This window comes from Manacus candei, unplaced genomic scaffold (assembly GCF_025592945.1).
Source record: "Manacus candei isolate 608988 ecotype Guabito, Panama unplaced genomic scaffold, ASM2559294v1 h1tg000005l, whole genome shotgun sequence".
Taxonomy (NCBI): Eukaryota; Metazoa; Chordata; class Aves; order Passeriformes; family Pipridae; genus Manacus; species Manacus candei.
The window spans coordinates 23,644,861-23,663,670 of record NW_026138053.1 but is presented as its reverse complement, the minus strand read 5'-3'; the positions used below and the strand labels follow the sequence as shown (position 1 = coordinate 23,663,670).

General features: G+C 54.7%; 1 protein-coding gene across 1 annotated transcript in view; it reads left to right on the top strand.

The window, feature by feature from the left end:
* Positions 1-18,810, top strand: part of CACNA1E (calcium voltage-gated channel subunit alpha1 E) — a 360,562-nt gene that overhangs the window by 119,767 nt on the left and 221,985 nt on the right. Inside the window, exons 21-37 of the mRNA XM_051805647.1 lie at positions 2,945-3,001; positions 3,876-4,481; positions 4,578-4,852; positions 5,473-5,632; positions 6,181-6,310; positions 6,864-6,923; positions 7,263-7,369; positions 11,254-11,265; positions 12,630-12,726; positions 13,850-14,010; positions 14,407-14,544; positions 15,097-15,298; positions 15,496-15,660; positions 16,141-16,251; positions 17,201-17,284; positions 17,367-17,492; positions 17,689-17,754. Of these exons, the coding sequence (XP_051661607.1) occupies positions 2,945-3,001; positions 3,876-4,481; positions 4,578-4,852; positions 5,473-5,632; positions 6,181-6,310; positions 6,864-6,923; positions 7,263-7,369; positions 11,254-11,265; positions 12,630-12,726; positions 13,850-14,010; positions 14,407-14,544; positions 15,097-15,298; positions 15,496-15,660; positions 16,141-16,251; positions 17,201-17,284; positions 17,367-17,492; positions 17,689-17,754 (2,557 nt within the window). The remainder of the gene's footprint in view (positions 1-2,944; positions 3,002-3,875; positions 4,482-4,577; positions 4,853-5,472; positions 5,633-6,180; positions 6,311-6,863; positions 6,924-7,262; positions 7,370-11,253; positions 11,266-12,629; positions 12,727-13,849; positions 14,011-14,406; positions 14,545-15,096; positions 15,299-15,495; positions 15,661-16,140; positions 16,252-17,200; positions 17,285-17,366; positions 17,493-17,688; positions 17,755-18,810) is intronic.

The window sequence follows — 18,810 nt, the reverse complement described above, 5'->3', positions numbered from 1 at the left end:
GTGACCCTCTCTGGGTGTCTTTCTGAGGATGGATGGATGGATGGATTGAGATCTAGGACTGTGCTCCCCATGAGCAGCAGTGCCTTTGGAGAGGTGGCAGCACAGGGACCAGGTCACCCTGGAGGACCTTAAGTTGCCAGACCCTACCCCAAGCAGCAGACCCAGTGCTTGGGCATGGCAGAAATATGCTAAAAAGGGTTTTCTGCCCCAAATATGAGCTCAAACACTCGGGGCTGATGCTAAGGGTGGGCAAGGAGGCTGGGGAGGAGGAAGGTATCTCAAACTATTCTTGAGGAGAGGTGATATTTGTTCTTGGGGAGCATTTCTTTGTGGCAGAGCTGCAAGAGAGCAGCCAGGGCTGGGGGAGAAGGGAGCAGCAGTGTCACAAATCTCCCCCAGGCTCCTTCCTTGGGAGTGAATGCAGTTAGGAGAGATGGAGCAGGTTTGTGAAACAACATTTGATTGTACAGAAATTTGATTTGAGCAAGGAGAAAAAGCCTCAAACTACGTAAACCTGCAGCATGGTGTTAAGGAGCCTTGTCTCTGTGTTTCAGCAGGAGAAAATTCTGTTTTTTCCTTTCTAGATGCCTTTTTTCTCTTTATTTTGCAGTGTCATATGGTCTAAATCACATAAAACTTTCAAAGTCAACATTGGAACGAGGCGTTTTGATTTGTTTCCCAAAACAGTACATTTCGGTACAGCTGAAGGGATTATTTTTTTTCTCCCCTTTTTTTTTTTTTTTTTTTATAGAATCCCTTCCCAGGGAATTTTAAGGTTTCGTTATGCTTTGAAACCCAGCCAAGCTCGTACACGGCAGAATCTCTTGCAGATTTGCTGAGAGAAACTGCTGTTTTCAGTGCTGATCTGGGGGGGTCGGAGGCAGCGTTGGCAACAGCCCCCTCCCTGGTTTGGCAGTGGTGGGATCTGATGGTCTCCCCACTCATGGTTTTAGGGGGAGCAGGAACCAGGGGTACTTGTGAGCCCTGCCTGCCCTCCCAGCAGCCACAGATTTCACCTTGTTTTGGGGGTGATGGGATGTTCATAATAAATCTGTGTCTGGCCAAGTACCTGGGGGGATAATGGGAAAGATGGTGGAATCTGTATGTCCTGACTGTTTCTGGCTACCAATGGGAATGTGTTGGATAAAGCGAGGAAATAGAGGGATTTAGGCTGCAGGAAAGAATAAAGAATGGACAGATAGAAGAGAGGAAGAGGGGGAGATGGAATATATTAGGGCAGTAAAAGAATTGCCCACACTGCACATCCCTGATAAAGCTTTCTGGTCATTGTGAAGTAGAGCTGGTTGGGAAAACAGTCTCTAACCTTTCCTTTATTGTTCTCATGGCATTGAAATGAGAGGTATTGACATTCACAGGTCTTTTTTTCCAGCTCCTCCCACTCATGAGGATGGATAGGGTTTGGGGCAGGTAGTGTGATGCCGTGGTGGGGCGTGTTGCGAACATCGGCTCCGATGTGCTTTTGGTGGTGCTGCACTTGATGCCAGCAGCCAGGGAGGGACAGTGGGGACGGCACAGCAAGGGACAAGCCAGAGCAGAGCTGGCCTCTGCCTTCGAGTGTGTGCACAGGCACGGATGGCTTCACTCCTCGGTGGGTACCCAGCGCGGGGAGGTCGGTGCAGCATTCCTGCCTGCAGAGGGGTCCGGCGGCGCGCGGGGACGAGCACTCCCACGGGATGAGTGCTCCCACAGGAGCTGGCGCGGGCGGCCGCGGTGCCGGTCGGGGTGTTGTGTTCGTGCGTGCAGATGGCGCGGGCCCGTTTGGCGAGTGGGTGGCCAGATGGACGCGTGCGGGCGCTGTCATGTGCTGGTGCCCAGCGTGGTGCGTGGATGCCTTCGGAGGCTCGGGCACTTGCTGTGGGGACGGTGGCGGGTGCCTGCAACTCGATCCCTGCCTCGAGCGTGGCACTGGGCTGTTCACGTGCTGTAAGGACCAGCGTCACCAGAGCGCCTCCCCTGTGGGGACAGGCTGAGAGAGTTAAGGTTGTTCAGCCTGGAGAAGAGGAAGCTCCAGGGAGACCTTAAAGCACCTTCCAGTACCTAAAGGGGCTGTAAGAGAGCTGGAGAGGGACTTTTGACAAGGTGTTTTTTTGACAAGTGGTAGGACAACGGGGAGCGTCTTCAAACTCTTATGGGGTGGTCTTGAGCCTCCCAGAGCTCAATAAGCATTTGGACAATGATTTCAGGCACGTGGTGTTGTCTTGTGCAGTGTCAAGGGCTGGACTCAGCGATCCTTGTAGATCCATTCCGACTTTAGGGATTCTGTGATTCTATGATTGCATCTGCTTGGGGCAGTTTGCTTGGAGCTGTGCTTATCTGAATCTTTTCTGTGTTGATATGAAGGTTAAAGCCTGGAATCTCCCCAACTACTGGTGGGGGGTGAAGGACACTGCCAGCCCTGTTAATCTTCTCTGTGTGGGGGCTGCTCAAGTGACAGGAGCTCTGTGGCATCTCACCCTGGGCTTGTGCCTTGCATTTGCTGGGGAGCTTCATGTTCCCCTCTGTAGTCCTAGGGCAGCATGGTGACAGCTCTGAGCAGCTTGGGGCTGGCCTGATGCAATCCTTCCTCTTTCCAATTGCCACGTTTTTCTTGGGAAAAGTGAATTTGGAGCAGTTTGAAGCAGCTGTTAAGTATCCAAGGACGCATGGGGGCTTCTGAAGGACTGCTCTCCCCTTGCGTGGTGTGGGGAGGGCTCCATGGCCCCCACGGAATGGATCACAGCGTGTCAGTGGGATTGTGGGCAGCCCACTGCTGTTGTGCAAGTGGGACTTCACTGTGCACATGCAGGGAGGGACTCACTGCCCAGCAGCCGCTCGGCAAAGAGATGCCGGCTGCCCGGGGTGGGGGGACGCCTCTCTGCGCTGCCCACAGCAGTGGAAGGAGGGGCGAAGAGGGGGATTGAACCCGTTTGTTTTTCCTCCCCAGAAGAGACAGGCGGAGGAGACACCACATGTCGATGTGGGAGCCACGCAGCAGCCACCTGTATGTGGGCCGCGGGGGCGCGTGTCCGTCTGTGGCTCCTGTGCTGTCTGTGCGTCCGTGGGGCCGGGGCACACCCCGCTCCCCTCCGGCCTCCTCGGCAGGGCGGGGAGGGGGTGGCCGCGTGTGTGCCTGTATCCGTGTGCTCCCGTGCACCCCGTCCGTGCGTGCGTGTGGCCGGGTGTGTGCCGGACCCCCCGTGTGTGGTGCTGTGCCGTACGTGCGTGTCGCCGCCCGTGGATGTGCCGTGCGCGGTGTGTGAGCGGTGTATGTGCTCGTGGGTGTTTCCCTGTGCCTTAGGTGTGTCGGGAAGGGCACGTCTGTCTGCTCCAGGGCGTTTGCCGGCGAACTTACGACGCTGCTAAGGTTTTCGTGGCATAGCCTAGTCCTCCACACAGAGAAGCCCAGTACAGCTCCTTCCCCTACAGACAGTCAAAATTGCTGCTCCCCAAGCCTCGGGGCAGATTTCCTACTGGGATATACTAGCGAGAGGCAAAAAAGGGTTCCACCATATTTAAGGTGGCTCCAGGCAATCACACAAGAGGAAGGTGGTCCCTGCCTGTCTGGGGTAGGGCAAGCCAGGGTGCTGTCTGCTCCTAGAAGCTGGACAAGAAAGCTTCAAGGCAGCAGTGAGGCTACTGGGGCTGGTCATCCATCAGCCCGATGCCTTCTGAAGGGGCCAGAAGTACAGTCTTAGCCCTGTTTCCAGCCCCTGCCAGCACCAGAGGGATGCTGACGAACTTTTAGCACAGCCTGTAACCCTGGTGGTGGCATTTCCCTCTCCCTGGGATTCCCAGAGTAAATCCGGGGCGGGTGCTTCACCTGGTGGGAGGTGGGGTCAGCCAGGATGCTGACCGCTTGCTGTGCCCCGTCGCAGGCGGGAGCGGCGGCGGCGGCACCACATGTCGGTGTGGGAGCAGCGCACCAGCCAGCTGCGCCGGCACATGCAGATGTCCAGCCAGGAGGGCATCAACAAGGACGAGCCGCCCCTCATCAACCCCCACGCCAGCATCTTCCGCAGGAAGAAACCAGGGGATGGCGTCACCCTGGAGAAATGCGCCGAGGAGCAGGGCAAGGGCGAGCGGCCGCTGGCTGAGGGACCGGAGCAGCCTGTCCCGGGAGCCAACCCCGGCGGTGGTGAGGACAGGAGGAGCCCATCGCCCCGGGCCAAGCGGGACAAGGATATGTGGCAGCAGAAATCATGCCATGGGAACTGTGAGCCGGGCGAGCAGGACGGGGCAGGCGGCAGCGTCGAGGATAGGGCCAGGATGAGGCAGAGCCAGCGGCGTAGCCGGCACCGCAGAGCCCGGATGGAGGGGAAGGAGCAAGCTGGCATCTTGGGGAGCCGCTCGGCCAGCCAGGAGATGGGTCTGGAGGAGGCCAGCACCATGGAGGGGGCACAGGATGGGGACCGGCGTGGGGACGTGGCCGCAGCCGAGGCACTGATTCAGGGGGAGCCAGAGGCGAGCGGAGAGTCCGTCAGGTTGGTAACTGGGGAGGGCATCTTGCCATTCCCACAGCTCCTCATGCTCTCTCCCTATCCTCTCACGCCTTGTTTTCTCTCACATCCCTCCTGCAGGACAAACGGGGTCCCTGCCGGCGATGCCGATCTGATTGGGACTGCCAAGAAGGGGAGCCCCCCACATGCAGCCCCCGAGCCCCACGGGGGTAAGACAGGCAACCTGACGGAGCAGGACTGCAGCAGCCCGGACACCAGCGAGCAGGCACTGCTGCAGGGCAGTCGCACCGTCAGCCGGAGCGAGCCCGACCTCTCCTCCATCACCCCCAACACCGAGAAGGCCACGGAGAGCACCACCATCATGATCGATGTCCACGACTCCGCTGTGGTACAGAGTGAGGACCCATCTCTCTTTCCTGAGCCCCTGTCCCAGCCCTCGGGGGGACCCTGTGGGGATGGAAAGCCGCTTGCATGGCTTTTCCTGTCCACATCCATAAACTGGAGGGGGGGATTTCTTTGCTGCTCCTCGCAGCACCTCCCTCCAGCACCCCAGTTTCGCAGGGGAGCCCCAAATGTAATGCTGATGTGCCACCATCCCCTGGGGACCATGTCCCTTCCTTACCTTCTTCCCATCCACCCCTTCATCTGATTCCTCATTCCCCCTTCCTCTCCTCCTGGGCAAAACACTTGCATTCCCTGTTTTTCCTGACACGTGCACAGCCTCCACCAGCTTGCTGCCTCTCAAACACCTTAACAGCATTCTCGCTGTCAAGGTGAACTGCTTTAAACGGTGTTATTAATTAAACAGCATGGTGAAAACTGGCCTTGTTAAACCCCATTTCATCTGCTTCATCCCAGCAGCTCGTCTCTTTTTATTTCCATCTGAGAGGGGGGGGCCCTCTCCCCATAACAGCACAGGGATTTAAAGTGGGAGTCAGGGCGTTTGCATGTGGCAGGGACACCCCAGGGTGCTGTCTGGGTACAAGGCCAGGCAAAGGCTCTCGCTTTCCTGCAGTTAGCAACAAGACAGATGGTGAAGCCAGCCCCTTAAAGGAGGCCGAGACCAAAGAGGATGAGGAGGAAATGGAGAAGAAGAAGCGGAAGAAGGAAAAAAGCGAGACGGGCAAAGCGATGGTGCCGCACAGCTCCATGTTCATCTTCAGCACCACCAACCCGTGAGACATTTTTTGGATCACAGGAGCCCCAGGGCTGGGGAGGGCTGCAAGGGGAAAGACCCCTTGACATCACCAAAAACAGGAAATCCCCGTGGGAGAGAGTCTGAATATCTCCCAAACAGTCTTGATTACCAGCTGTGGTGTTCCCCAGGCCCCACAATGCTCTCCCTCTGTGCCAACCACACTCTTGGCTCTCTCTCCCAACTGCTGATGGCTAGTTGGGATTTTTATTCACTACTTGTTGTATTTATCTGCAGTTTTATACTCCCCTGTAGCTCTTCTCCAGCTCCAACAGCCTGGAAGAATAAGCACCCCAATTTCTCAGAGACTTTCCCCGCCTGGTTGTGGGGTGTCTGGTTGGATGGGACAGCCAAGCGAAGGGGTCAGCAAGCCCAAATTCCCCCTGGGCTCCCTTCTCTTGCTCCTCAGACTTTGCTGCCCATCTTTCCGCCCTGGAAGGCGGTGACGTGGAGTGGGTTTTGCGCGTGGGCCGTGGCTGGGGCCTGCCGGGGGCTCACAGGTCGGGGCGTCGGGCTGTGTCCCCACAGGGTGCGGAGGGCCTGCCACTACATCGTGAACCTGCGCTACTTCGAGATGTGCATCCTCCTGGTGATCGCCGCCAGCAGCATCGCCCTGGCGGCCGAGGATCCCGTCCTCACCAACTCCGACCGCAACAAAGTGATTGCAACCCTCTCCCGCTCCCCGGGTCCCGCAGGGCAGTGCAGGCAGAGGTCCTGTAGAATTTTAGCTTCTGTGGTGGGGCACGTGTGGGACAGGGAGTCAGGGCAGCTGGTGGCAGCACCTGCACTGTGCCATGGAGTCTGGCTTCTTCCTTATCACCTTCCTTTGTAAACCCCTAGCTTCCCACACGAGGGGTTTAGAGCCCAGGCTGCAGACCAGGGCACCTTGTCAGCAGTAAAGTAGCTTAAACTACTTTAGATGCTGGTGTTCACAGGCACTGGCGTGGAGACACACAGTTCCAGCTCACAGCATGAGTCCCAAGCCACTTGCACCACGCACAGGAAATTATTCCCTCCTGCCTACACAGGCTGGGTTTATGACTGTACTGAACTCTTAGGGAACAGGCTGGGTTTGGGGCAAGGAAACCAACCCTCTGTCTGCACCTGAGTCAGGCGAGCCCCGGTGTGGGGTGGTAGTGGGTTCTGGGTGGGTACAAGTGGACCTGTTTGCTTGGCAGCGGCTGCAGAGCACCCGTGACCTCTCTCTGCAGGTCCTGAGGTATTTTGACTATGTCTTCACTGGCGTCTTCACCTTTGAGATGGTTATCAAGGTAAGAGCCCTTGCAGGCTGTGGGCGCTTAGACTGGCAGCATCCTTGCAGGGGATGGGAAATAGCTCAGTTTTTCAGTTCTGGTCCTAAATCTGGGTGGCAGAGACCCTAAAGTTTGGTTCTCAGCAGTGGGAGTCCAGAGTGCTCAGCACCAGTTTTATCAGCCTCCAGGCTTCCACACAAATATGATGCTCCTTGACCTCTACCCAGGACACAGGGATGAGTCTGCTACTCCCCAGCAGTGTCCCTGTCCCCCAGCTTGTCCTGCCAGTGGCTGCTTCCAGTTGATGTCTGAGCTGCTCATCCCTTGCCTGTTTTTCTCTCTGTTTCTCCCCTCCAGATGATTGATCAAGGCTTGATCCTGCAGGACGGCTCCTACTTCCGAGACCTCTGGAACATCCTGGATTTCATCGTTGTGGTGGGAGCACTGGTGGCTTTTGCCTTGGCGTAAGTGGCCACCATCCTTGTCAGCTCCCTGCCTTCCCTTGGCTGTGGTGGGAAAAGAATGCGGCTGTGTCTTATGGCTACTAGACCCTGACTTTGTTTTTTTTATTTCTCTGCACCCTTCTGCTCTGCTGCTGGGATGGCTCCTGGCAGTGGTGTGGGGCTGCTCCAGAGATGTTATTTCTCCTTGTTTGTCAAATGGTGGTGAGCAAGCAGGCAGGGAGCAAGGCAAGGCGAGCTGGCGGTGCTAGGAAGAGGTTGATGGTGAAAGTGGATTTGAAACAGAGCAGAAGGGGCTGTTAGAGAGGGGAGAAAACATAAAGGTGGCAGAGCTGGAGCTATACACCTGCTATGCATCTTGGGGTGCACAGAGACAGCAGAAGCAGTAACCAGCAGGGTGGAGCTGCCCTCTGAACACGTTTGTGCTGGAAATGGTTCCTCCTGGCTGATGACTTTTCCTCTGCTCTGAGGGGGAGTGTTGCTCTGGAGCCCTGCAGGGATGGGGATGTGGCTGGTGGGGTTTGTGCCAGCAGCCTTTGCAGCACCACCACGGGGGCAGGGTGCTGTGTGCTTGGCCTGCAGTGTGTCCTTGCTGAGCATCACCCTGTGGTTGGGCTCTGGAACGGAGCTTGTGGCACCTGCAGGTACTGGAATGTCTGTGGTGCCTGTGCCCTGGAGGGGAGGAGCACCCATGGATGAGTTTCATGCTGGTTGGGGCAGGTGATGCAGCATGAGCACAGGGAAGGATGTGTGGTGCCAAGGTGATGCTCGCAGGCCCCAGGGCTGCTGTGGTGCCCTGCTGGTGCCTGAGGAGGGAGAGGAGAAGAGAGGAGAGGCTCGGGCTCCTTTGTCACGCTGTTGTTCTCTCTTTGTGCCTCTGACACTGGCGGCGGTGGCGTTAGTGCTGGTGAGAGGGGAGGGCCTGGCAGCCACGCAGACTGGAGCCTTGTCCTTGTCCACAGCTCAGGTACCGTGCGAGGCTCTCGGGGCGGCTGTGTCGGAGCCCCGAGGTCGCTCGATGGATTACAGCCCGTAATCCATCCCTCCCATCTCACCCCAGACTGGGCGGCAGCTCCTTCTCCTGGTTCTCGCCCACTTGCACCCTCCCTGGCTCGTTGCTTTTGCCTTCCTCACCCTCCTCACGCCATTCCTTGCCCGGTGCTTTCAGCCCCTGCTCTCTCCTCGGGAAGAGCATGGGAGAATTCAGCTCCCACAGCGTGGGGATGAACCAGCCCCTGGGCAGGGCAGGGGGATGACTGCAGACCCTGGCATGGGTAAGGGGCATGGGGCAAGTTTGCTGGCTGGGGACAATGCTCTGAGCCCCTGGGAGGCCACCTGGGCCACCACAAGGGTGGATCAGGCATCTTTGGGATCTGGCTGATCCCTCCTCTGCCAGGGCAGCCCCTCAGAGCATGTCTGGCAGGGCTCAAGGGCATCACCTGCCTGAAGATGCACTGAATAGTTTGAAGATCTTTAATGGAGGACAAGGGAGCCTTTTCCTTCCATCAAGACTTTTGATGGCTGAAGGAGCATAAGTTGATGGCTCAGCCTGCTCCTGGGTGGATGAGTGTCCTCACCAGTGCTAACAGTACGGTAATCTGTGTTTGCTGTCCCCTTTCCCCCGCCCCACAAAGGTGGCAAAACTCCTGGGATTGCCCTGGGAGCTAGCAGGGTCCAGCACTGAGCATGTGGGGAAGCTGCTGTGTTCCTTCCAGCCCTGCTTGTCACCTGCCTGCCTCCACCCATGCTCCGGAGGGAAGGACATTCCCTCTGGGCATGGGGCAGCTGAATTCTCGAGGGTGATCACTGCCATGGGCTGTGGCACAGAACCCCTTCCCATGGAGAAGGCCCTGGCATCTCCACACCCGTTTGCAACAAGCATTGATGTTGCCTGCTCACTCTTGTAGCCGTAGCTGGGTAGATACTGAGTTGCTTGTGTTGTGGACAGGGGCTCTTTATAATGTAAACCTGCAGGATTGTCCATCTCCCCGCCTCGTGGCTCCCGCTGGAGGAGATGATCTCATGGCTTTGGGAGTGAGGGGAACAAAGGATCCACGGCGATTTCCGATGGGTTTATACATTATAAAGCATTTATAAGAACACCTGCCTCTCCTCTTGGCAGCCCATCACTGCTACACCCCCGGGAGCTGCAGGATGTTCCCCAGGTCTACGTGTCCCAGCCTGACACCCTCCCTCCTGGTCTTGACAGGAAAACTCTGGTGGTGATGTTTGAATCCATCTCCTTTTTTTGTCCCTCCATGAGCTCTCTGATGTGGGTCCGGGGTGGGGTGATTGTCCTCCTTCTTGTACTCCCTCTCCTCTCCTCCATGGTGCTGGGTCGGCAGTGATGGCCATGGAGTGGCTGCAGTGATTACCTGGATGAGAGCAGCTGGTGACTGAGTCCAGCACTTCCCAGTAGAAGTGCTGGGACGTGCCGTGGAGATTTTCTGCCCCATTTTGCCTCCCCTCTGTGGTTTGGTTTTCCCACAGGGGTCCTGTGTGACTGTGGGCACACCAGGAGGTCTTTGAGCTGGTCCGGTGGTTCCAGCCCCTGCTGACTGTTGGTGCCCCATCCAAATCACCAGTAAGCAAGAGCCCACCCATAAAGCCATCTCTTCCTGAGCCATCATGGCTTGTCCATTCCTCCCTCAGAGCCTGTGCATCCTGAGCAAGAGGCCGTCTCGGCTCATCCATAGCTCTCCACATGGAAAGCTAATACATCAATCCATACACAGCCTGAATAAAAAGCTGTAAATCTCCAAAGAGTTCAAATTCAGTTAGCTGGAATAACCAGAACCATAACTAAAGACCCTGCTCACTTATGCCTCCTGTGGCACCCTCTGAGGAGGCACTGTGCAGTGGAGTGGTACTTGCTCGTGGCTCTGCACAGCTGCCCAGAGGTGGTGGGGAGGTTGAGTGGTCAGTGTGTAGCCCTCATCTTACCTGGTGAGCAAGGGCAGGTGCCCAGCAGAGGTGCCTCTTTCCTTGCAGAGCAGCATCTCCTTCTGCCAGTTGACATCAGTGTCTGGAAGAAAGAGGGACGCCTACATACTGCAAAATAACCTGGTGTGAGGCTGGTCAGGACAGAGGTCCCACTAGAGAAGTGCTGCAAAGTTAAACTATCCCCTTTTCAACAGACCTTCCCACCTGTTGGACTAACATGCAGCCAGGATCTGGGGTTACTTTTATGTGTTCTAAGAAATGTTTTACCTGTAGGCTTTGCCTGCGGCGCTGAGTGCTCTGTGTGCACGTGGCAGGGACTCAGCTCAAACAGGGACAGAGGTTTGATTACAACTAAGGACCCTGTAGCCCACCTTGGCTTGTCCAAGTGAGTGTCTTGCTGGGTTGCAGGAGATTCTGTACTGCAGTTCAGGCTCTTAATCAGTGGATTTCTCGATGGAGGTGATTTGGCAGAATTTGGATAGGAACTATTGTGGCTTCGAAGGTAGGTTCCCTTGGAAGCACTTACCTTTGGCTGGTTGGGGCTGACTCTTGAGGTCCCCCCTCAACTCTTGGCTAAGGAGGACCATGAACCCACCTACTGTTGCCCACTGTCCTGTTCTCTGCAGGTTTCTCTTGCAGCAGAGCTTTTGCTATGTGCCCCCAACCCAACACCTCCAGCAGGGAGGGCAGGATCTCCTGGCTTGCTGGATGAGTCTCTCCCTGGAAATATGCCCCATCCTGAAGGACACAGTGTGGTCTACTCATCGTGCCTTTCAGCCTAAGCATGGAGTGATGGACAGCTGCCAGAGGGTCCCCGTACCTGAGAGGCTGCAGTCGTCACTGTGCAGCTTCCCTGATGCTTTTCTTACCTTCTTTCTCTTTTCTCTCTTTTTCCCTCTCTCTGCTGGTGCTGTTTGATGGCTGCTGGGCTGGATCGCCGACAGGAATGCTTTGGGGTAACTATGGTGGTTGGGATATTGTGGGATGGTGATCTGGGGAGCACAGGGGGACGGGTGCAGATGGATGTTGGTCTGTCCAGTGCCAGTGCTGACCCTTAGCTGCATTTGCAGAGACTGCAGTACACTGCTGTGCAGGCACCCCTGAGGTCTGAAGAGATCCCTCCTTAGTAGATGTTAATCACTGCAGTTGAGCTGTCCTTGGTGGCAGCTTGCACCAGCTGAGCACTGCCCCCAAATCCTCGCCCCAGCCCTGAGTCAGATGCCCAGGCCCCTGATAATGAGCAAAACAGGAACCAGGAGGTGTAAAGTGAGTCCCAGGGCTGTTTGTACAGTTGCTTCCCATGCATGTGTGGGGCTGTGCTCCCAGGGAGGGCTATTAATTAGTGGTTTTGTTTACATCTCTTAACGATTAAGCCCATTATTGTGCTCCCTGTTGCATTAACCCTAGCAGAGGAGCCGTGTAATTGGGAGCATCTGTTGTTGCAAGTCATTTCCTTGATGTTTTTCGAGGGTGCCTGGTGGATCCAAGCTGTGCCACCTTCACCAGGATCTCTGCTCCATCCTGAGATCTAGTCTGTGGGCAGTGAAAACATAAGAAAAAAACCCTGGTATTGTGGTTGGGAATAATCATCCTATTCAAGAAATGAGGGTCATGAGTGCGCTTTCCTCAGTAATTCTACCAGTAAGCTCTGCCTCAGCTGACTTTGGGTGGAGGCAAGTGCAGCCCCAATCTGTGGAGACCTTAGAGACCCTTCCAAGGGTCCAACCCTGCTGCCTTGGGCAGGAACACCTTCTACTAGACCAGGTTACTCAGCCTTGCCTAGAATACCTCCAGGGATGGGGCATCCACAGTTTCTCTGGCAATGTAGATCCCATTGAGTACATCTCCCTCATTTTATTATTAATTTCTTGCAACTAGTAGTAACGGTAGAAGACAATTTGCAATGGTGGGGGTCTTGTGCAAGCCCCACCTGCAAAAGGCACATGCCTGTAGTAGGGAAGCTCCTTGTACTGTCTTTACCCTGCAAGTCTGGCATTGTCTGCCCCAGCCCCGGCTTCCCACACAGAGGGGTTTGTTAAGGTCACTGCTCCCTGGAGAAGGGGAAAGGTGCTAATCCCGAGGAGGAGAGCACTGTTTCATTTTTCATCTCTGCCAGCTGTCAGTGCGGGTGTTGGAGGAGATGTGTTTAGGTGGGCTGAGCACTCAGCAGTCGCACGTTTGTGCCCCTCCTGTTCCCACCTTCACACGTGCTGGGGGGGGGGTGTTGTCAGCAGTTTAAACCCCCAGAGCATCCAGGTCTACAAGGTTATTGTCTCTCCGTTCCATTTTTGGGTGTGTGTGCCTCCCTCCGACGTGGTAGGACCAACAAGGGCCGGGATATCAAGACCATCAAGTCTCTCCGTGTGCTGCGGGTCCTGAGGCCTCTGAAAACCATCAAGCGACTGCCCAAGCTGAAGGTAACAACTCCCATCTCCTGCCTTACACCTGTCTTCTTCTCCCGCATGGAATGGTGGGTCAGGGACCATGCACATCAATTTGCTCGTGGGTGGCGAACAAGTTGTTTTCAAAGCTTTGGGGGTGCTTTAGGAGCCCTGTTTTCAACCACAGCACCCTTCAGGCTGCTTCATATCTGGAGATGCAATGAGTTATTGAAAGCAAGCCCGGACCTCTGCAAGGTGTCAATGGGGCTTGAGTGGGTGCAAGGCAGCAAAACCCAGATGCTGTCCTGAAAAGTAGATTGTCCTGGTTTTGGAGAGCTCAAATCTCTTTCCAGAGTTTATGGTCTTTCTCTCCGGAGCAGCTTGCAAAGGGCTTGGGGTTTTGTGTGCTGTGCTGCCATGGTGTTGCACTGGAGGGATATTTCCCATCTCAGTAGTGGGATTATTCCTGTGGCACAGGCAGGATTATGGATTTCCTTACCTTAGTTGATGGGGGTATAGAGACAGAAAGGAGAAAGAGACCGAGGCAGCCCTGTTTTTTAATTACATGTGGTTATTTGTCTGATGAATGAAACACAATAACATGGGGGTTGACCCCAGCTTTTCTCCCTGATCACTGGATAGATTCAGCCCATGTCAATTCATTTCTGGAAATGCCTGTAACAGGCATATGGATGTATGTAACAGGGATATGGATGTTTTTCACATGAAGTGCTATGAGAACTAGGGCTGAGAGCACTAAGGGAAGTGCTGCTGCTGCAGGCAGAGGTATTTGCTCTGCCTTGTTATTTGGGGTGATGCAAAACAACAAAGTGTTTACTGATTAGTCCTGAGTGCTGCTAATTGCATCATTAGGATGGTCCCCTGTCTGGTCTGCTACCTTGGTTGCAGAGAACACTGAGGATACAAACATCCATCCCTGGTACTGCTCTGGGGGCTGCATGGGGTGTACATGTGTGCTGTGGGTACTCTGGTGTTAACCTCCTTTGTAAAATAGCTTTTTGCCTGGGAGAAGGCCCAGCTTTTTTCCTCCTTTCCCCACCAGGAGTGGGAAATGCCTTTCCACATGACAGCTTGGTTTTGGTCCTGCCCTTTGCCAGGACTGTGGGTTCCCCAAGGTGAGCTCTGCCCTCTCCTGCAGGCCGTCTTTGACTGCGTCGTGACATCCCTCAAGAACGTCTTCAACATCCTCATTGTCTACAAGCTCTTCATGTTCATCTTTGCTGTTATTGCTGTCCAGCTCTTCAAGGGGAAGTTTTTCTACTGCACTGACAGCTCTAAGGACACACAGAAGGACTGCATGTAGGTTCCCTGTTGATGCTGCTTGACACCTCTGGGTAATGTCTGCTGTGGTTCCCAGTTAAGTCCTTGGTCATGACTCGCTCTTGTCTGTATCTCTTGGTTTGGATGGCATGACATGAGCCCTGCCCCACTGCTGTGTCAGCACTGTATATCCTTCCGTGGGATGCAGAGACCCTTATTTTGCTCCTGCTCTTTCCTCCTTCTCTCTTCTGTTTTGCCTTCCCCTTCTCCGCTTCCTCACGGTTGTTATCCAGCTTCTCCCCATTTCTCCCTCCATCCCTGCAGGAGGAGAGGTGCCCCTCACTGCACACACACGCTTCCCTCAGGGTTTACACCCGCCATCCTTTAGTCTGGCAGTGTAAAACACAAGGTCATTGCTCTCTCCCAACCTTGCAGAGGGAACTACGTGGACCATGAGAAGAACAAGATGGAGGTGAAATGCCGGGAATGGAAACGCCATGAGTTTCACTATGACAATATCATCTGGGCTTTGCTCACCCTGTTCACAGTCTCCACCGGCGAGGGTTGGCCCCAGTGAGTATTCTTCTCTGTCTGTCCCCTTGAATGGGGGTGATCACATCCCCATTGGATCCTGGGTGGGACTGAGAGAGGAACTGCTGGGCGGGAAGGAGGAGAGGAACAATGAGAAATTATATCAAGACAAAAGGGCTTTTAGCTCTCCTATGAGGCTGGGGCCGTGGCTGGAGTTAGCTTCTTCCTTAAGGAGTGAATAACAGATAATCCTTTCTTCTCTATGGCCCTGAGATACATTTTAGGTCAATATTAGAGATGACCATAGGAATGGACCTCTGTACATGGTCATGTGAGCTTGGGCAGTATTATTCTCTGTGTGTAGACCGCAGGAAAATCCATTTTCCATCAGAGGCACAGTCAAAACACCGTAAAACAAGCTGTAGCTACTTAGAAAGGTCTTGAAAGCAGATTAGGACAGAGCTTTACCTTGTCATTGCACAAAGGGGGACAGACAGAGCTGGCTGTACAGAGCGAGTCCCACTGGAAGTGCCACGTGGTGGCAGCCCTGAAGGACCTACCTCTGGTTGCTTTTCTTCACCTGTCTGCCCACAGGGTGCTGCAGCATTCGGTGGACGTGACGGAGGAGGACCGCGGGCCCAGCCGCAGCAACCGCATGGAGATGTCCATTTTTTATGTCGTCTATTTTGTGGTCTTCCCTTTCTTCTTCGTCAACATTTTCGTGGCTCTCATCATCATTACGTTCCAAGAGCAAGGAGACAAAATGATGGAGGAGTGCAGTCTGGAGAAGAACGAGGTACAGTCTGGAAGGGGGGAAGAAGATGCTTCCATGGGTTTTTTGCAGTTTGGGAACTTGGAGCTCCCCGGGTATTGAAAAGGTGTAGGAAACCCGCAGGCCACGTGCCTTCTCAGATCGTGAAGGAAAGAAATGTGGTAGCCACTGTCCCCCGTGTCTCCATCAGCCAGGTTGTGATGCACATTGTTTTGTTCCAGAGGGCCTGCATTGACTTTGCCATCAGTGCCAAGCCCCTGACGCGGTACATGCCCCAGAACCGACACACCTTCCAGTACCGCGTCTGGCACTTCGTGGTGTCCCCGTCCTTCGAGTACACCATCATGGCCATGATAGCGCTGAACACCGTGGTGCTGATGATGAAGGTGAGCCAGTCAGAGTGAGCCCGTCCTGGTTGGAGCAGTGGGGAGAAGGAGGATCAATCAGGGTGAGACTGGAGTGTGTTTTGGTGGTGGAGATGCTTTGAGGCAGAGTCTGAGCATGTGTTCCCTTGGCAAAGGCACTTGAAACACCACATGCCCCAAACTGGAGGTGACATCTTTTCTAAGTGAGATGACCCAAAGTATCTGGACCTCTTAACTAGTGGAGACAGATCTGAATTTACTGTCTGCCTCCTGTTTAGAAGGAGTGGCAGCTTTCCTGGGAGAGGGGTAGAGAAGTAAGGAGGAGATGTTCTTGAGACCCCCAGGGCAAGGAACATGGACCACTACAGATTTGTCCTGGGTGGAGAAAGAAAGCAAGTCTTGATGCAGCCAGAGCAATAAACATGACCACATCAGGTCTATCAGCCTATTCAGGGCTGGCAGGCCCCCTCCTGGCTAGCAATGTCTCTCTGTTTCCATCAGTACTACTCTGCTCCATACACCTATGAGCTGGCCCTGAAGTACCTGAACATCGCCTTTACCATGGTGTTTTCCTTGGAGTGCGTCCTCAAGATCATCGCTTTTGGCTTCCTGGTAAGTGGCTGCTCCTGTTCTTTACAAGGGTGTTAATTTGGACTTTGGCAGCACACAGATCACAGGGGGAAGGTGTTAATAATGTGGAGTTCTTGCTGCTTATTTTGGATCTTGGCCTGAGAGCTGCTTTTGGGGTGGATTTGCTCCTTTGGTTCTCCTTACGCTTCCCACTGATGGATGCTGCTGGGTGAAGCCACACTGCTGCTTTACTTCTTGCCTTGTTTCTGCTGTACTCTGGTGCCTGGACCATGTATGTGCTGTACCATGGCTCTGTTTAGGCCAGCTGCTGCTGCATGTGCTGGTGGCTGTGGTCCCTTGTCCCCAGAGGGTCAGGAGATGCACTGCTGCCCTTGGGCTGTATCATTTGGATCAGATCTGAGAATCAGTGAAACTTTCCTGCCTGATTCACCGTCCTCGAGTCCCCAGCTGCTCACTTAAGATTTGAAACCATGGACTGCCTTGCCTCCACCTATGCTTTCCTGCTTATGGGAGATAAGGTCCACTAGCAGCAGGGTTCCTAGCCACCCTCCTTGCTCCCAGTCTCACCAACCACGTTTGGTCTTGCACCAGCTGCTGCACAAATAGCAGGGCTGAGGTGGGTCCAGGTGCCCATGAAGAGGAGGGCAAAGCAGCCTCCTGGCTGCGAGAGCTGGCATGATGAGCTGTTACAGCCTGACCTAGACTGTCTGTGGCTACTTTTCCTGCTCCCATTTGCTAGGGTGGCCTGTTGGATGTATGAATCATCTCCCAGGAGAAGCTGCTTGCTGCAGACATGCTCAGGTCTGCCACTGTCTCAGACAAAGGACGGTATTCCGGACCCTGGCTGCATACAAATGGGCTGCAAGGTCTCCATGGTTGTCCATGAGCAGCTTTGGCCTGTGGCCCAGTGCCTTTCAGACCTGCCATCCCTGAGCTCAAATCCACGTTCCCTCTTTCCTTCCTTTTGCAGAATTATTTCCGGGACACCTGGAACATCTTTGATTTCATCACCGTCATCGGCAGCATTACGGAGATCATCCTGACGGACACCAAGGTGAGGCAGGGGCTGGGATCAGCAGGGTGTAGCATGGCCCTGGGGGTTCCCACCTCCCTCTGACTCTCTCATCTCCTCCCAGCTGGTGAACACCAGCAGTTTCAACATGAGCTTCCTGAAGCTTTTCCGGGCTGCTCGGCTGATCAAGCTGCTCCGCCAGGGTTACACCATCCGCATCCTCCTCTGGACATTTGTGCAGTCCTTCAAGGTAAGGCTCACGTGCCGTGATCTCCACCCAGGCCACAGTGATGTGGTGCTGCTCCCAAGTGCAGGCTGTTCCCAAGGTCTTGTTGGCTCGTAGGAGAGATGGATGGGCACAGCTTACCTGCCCACTGTGCTTTGTGTACTCCTCTGGAGCTGGACCTGTGATAAATGATGGGATGACTCATCTGCTTCTCTTGCAGGCGCTCCCCTATGTCTGCCTCCTGATCGCCATGCTTTTCTTCATCTATGCCATCATTGGGATGCAGGTGAGCACAGACATCCCTCTGGCATGGACAGCCTGCACCGGCATGTCCTCAGCAGTACACACAGGAGCAAGCCTTGTGCCTGCCTGTCATTGCCTCACTTGGTCACGGTGTCTGAGAAGGTCCTGAGGGTGGAACAGCTTGTTTGGGAGCTGCAGAGCCACGTGCCCTGGGGAAACTGCCATGGGCTTGTTCAGTCTTGCTCTGCAGCTGCCTTCCCAACTTGGACCTTTAAACATGTGGCCTTGCAGACTCAGTTAGGCATCCTGTGTAGTGGCTGCTGGCAAATCCCCACCTTTTTGTTTAGCAACTACTAAATCTCTGACTAGACAGCCCCCAGGGACTGATTTTGTGCCTGAGGGACCAGGTGAGCAGCCTTCTGTCTTTCCCATCTGAACGGCTGGATCACAGCAGCGATCCCTGCAGCCCAGTTGTCCACTTCATCCCTCTGCAAAGGCTTTATGTTGTAGCTGTGCCACTGCTTGGGCAGTCCTGCTTAGAGCCCTGTGATGACCCACCGACCGGTGGGAGGGCTGCAGAACATGAGGAGACATCAGCTTTCCAGGCTCCAACTGGTAAATAAGAAGCACGTGAGCTAAAGTGCTCAGCTCTGCACGTGCCGCGGGGCCGCCTCACTTCTGCGGTGACTAAATCCCACGCTGAGGATCTGACAAAGCACCTTTGACGACGAACACTTGGGTTGTGGAGCTGCCTGATGAGCTGCTGCAGTACCTAATGCCTGACATGCGCTGCCAGGACAGGCAGATTTTTGGCAGCGCTGGTGTTTAGGATCTTCCACCCCCTCTCTCCCGCCCCGAGAGTCCCGTGGCTGGTTTTTGCTGCTCTGCCCTACACATCTCGGCACCAGCTCCAGGTGTTCTCCGTGCTAAACAGCCGCCATCTGACTCAGCTCCCCCCCCCCCCCCCGCCATGTGGTAGTATTTGATTTATTTTATTTTTTTTTCTTAACACCATTGTGAACAAATCCCCAAGCAGTAAAGTCTGTGGGCGTTATTTGAGCAAAATAGCTGGAGGCAGAAAATATTCTACAATTACACA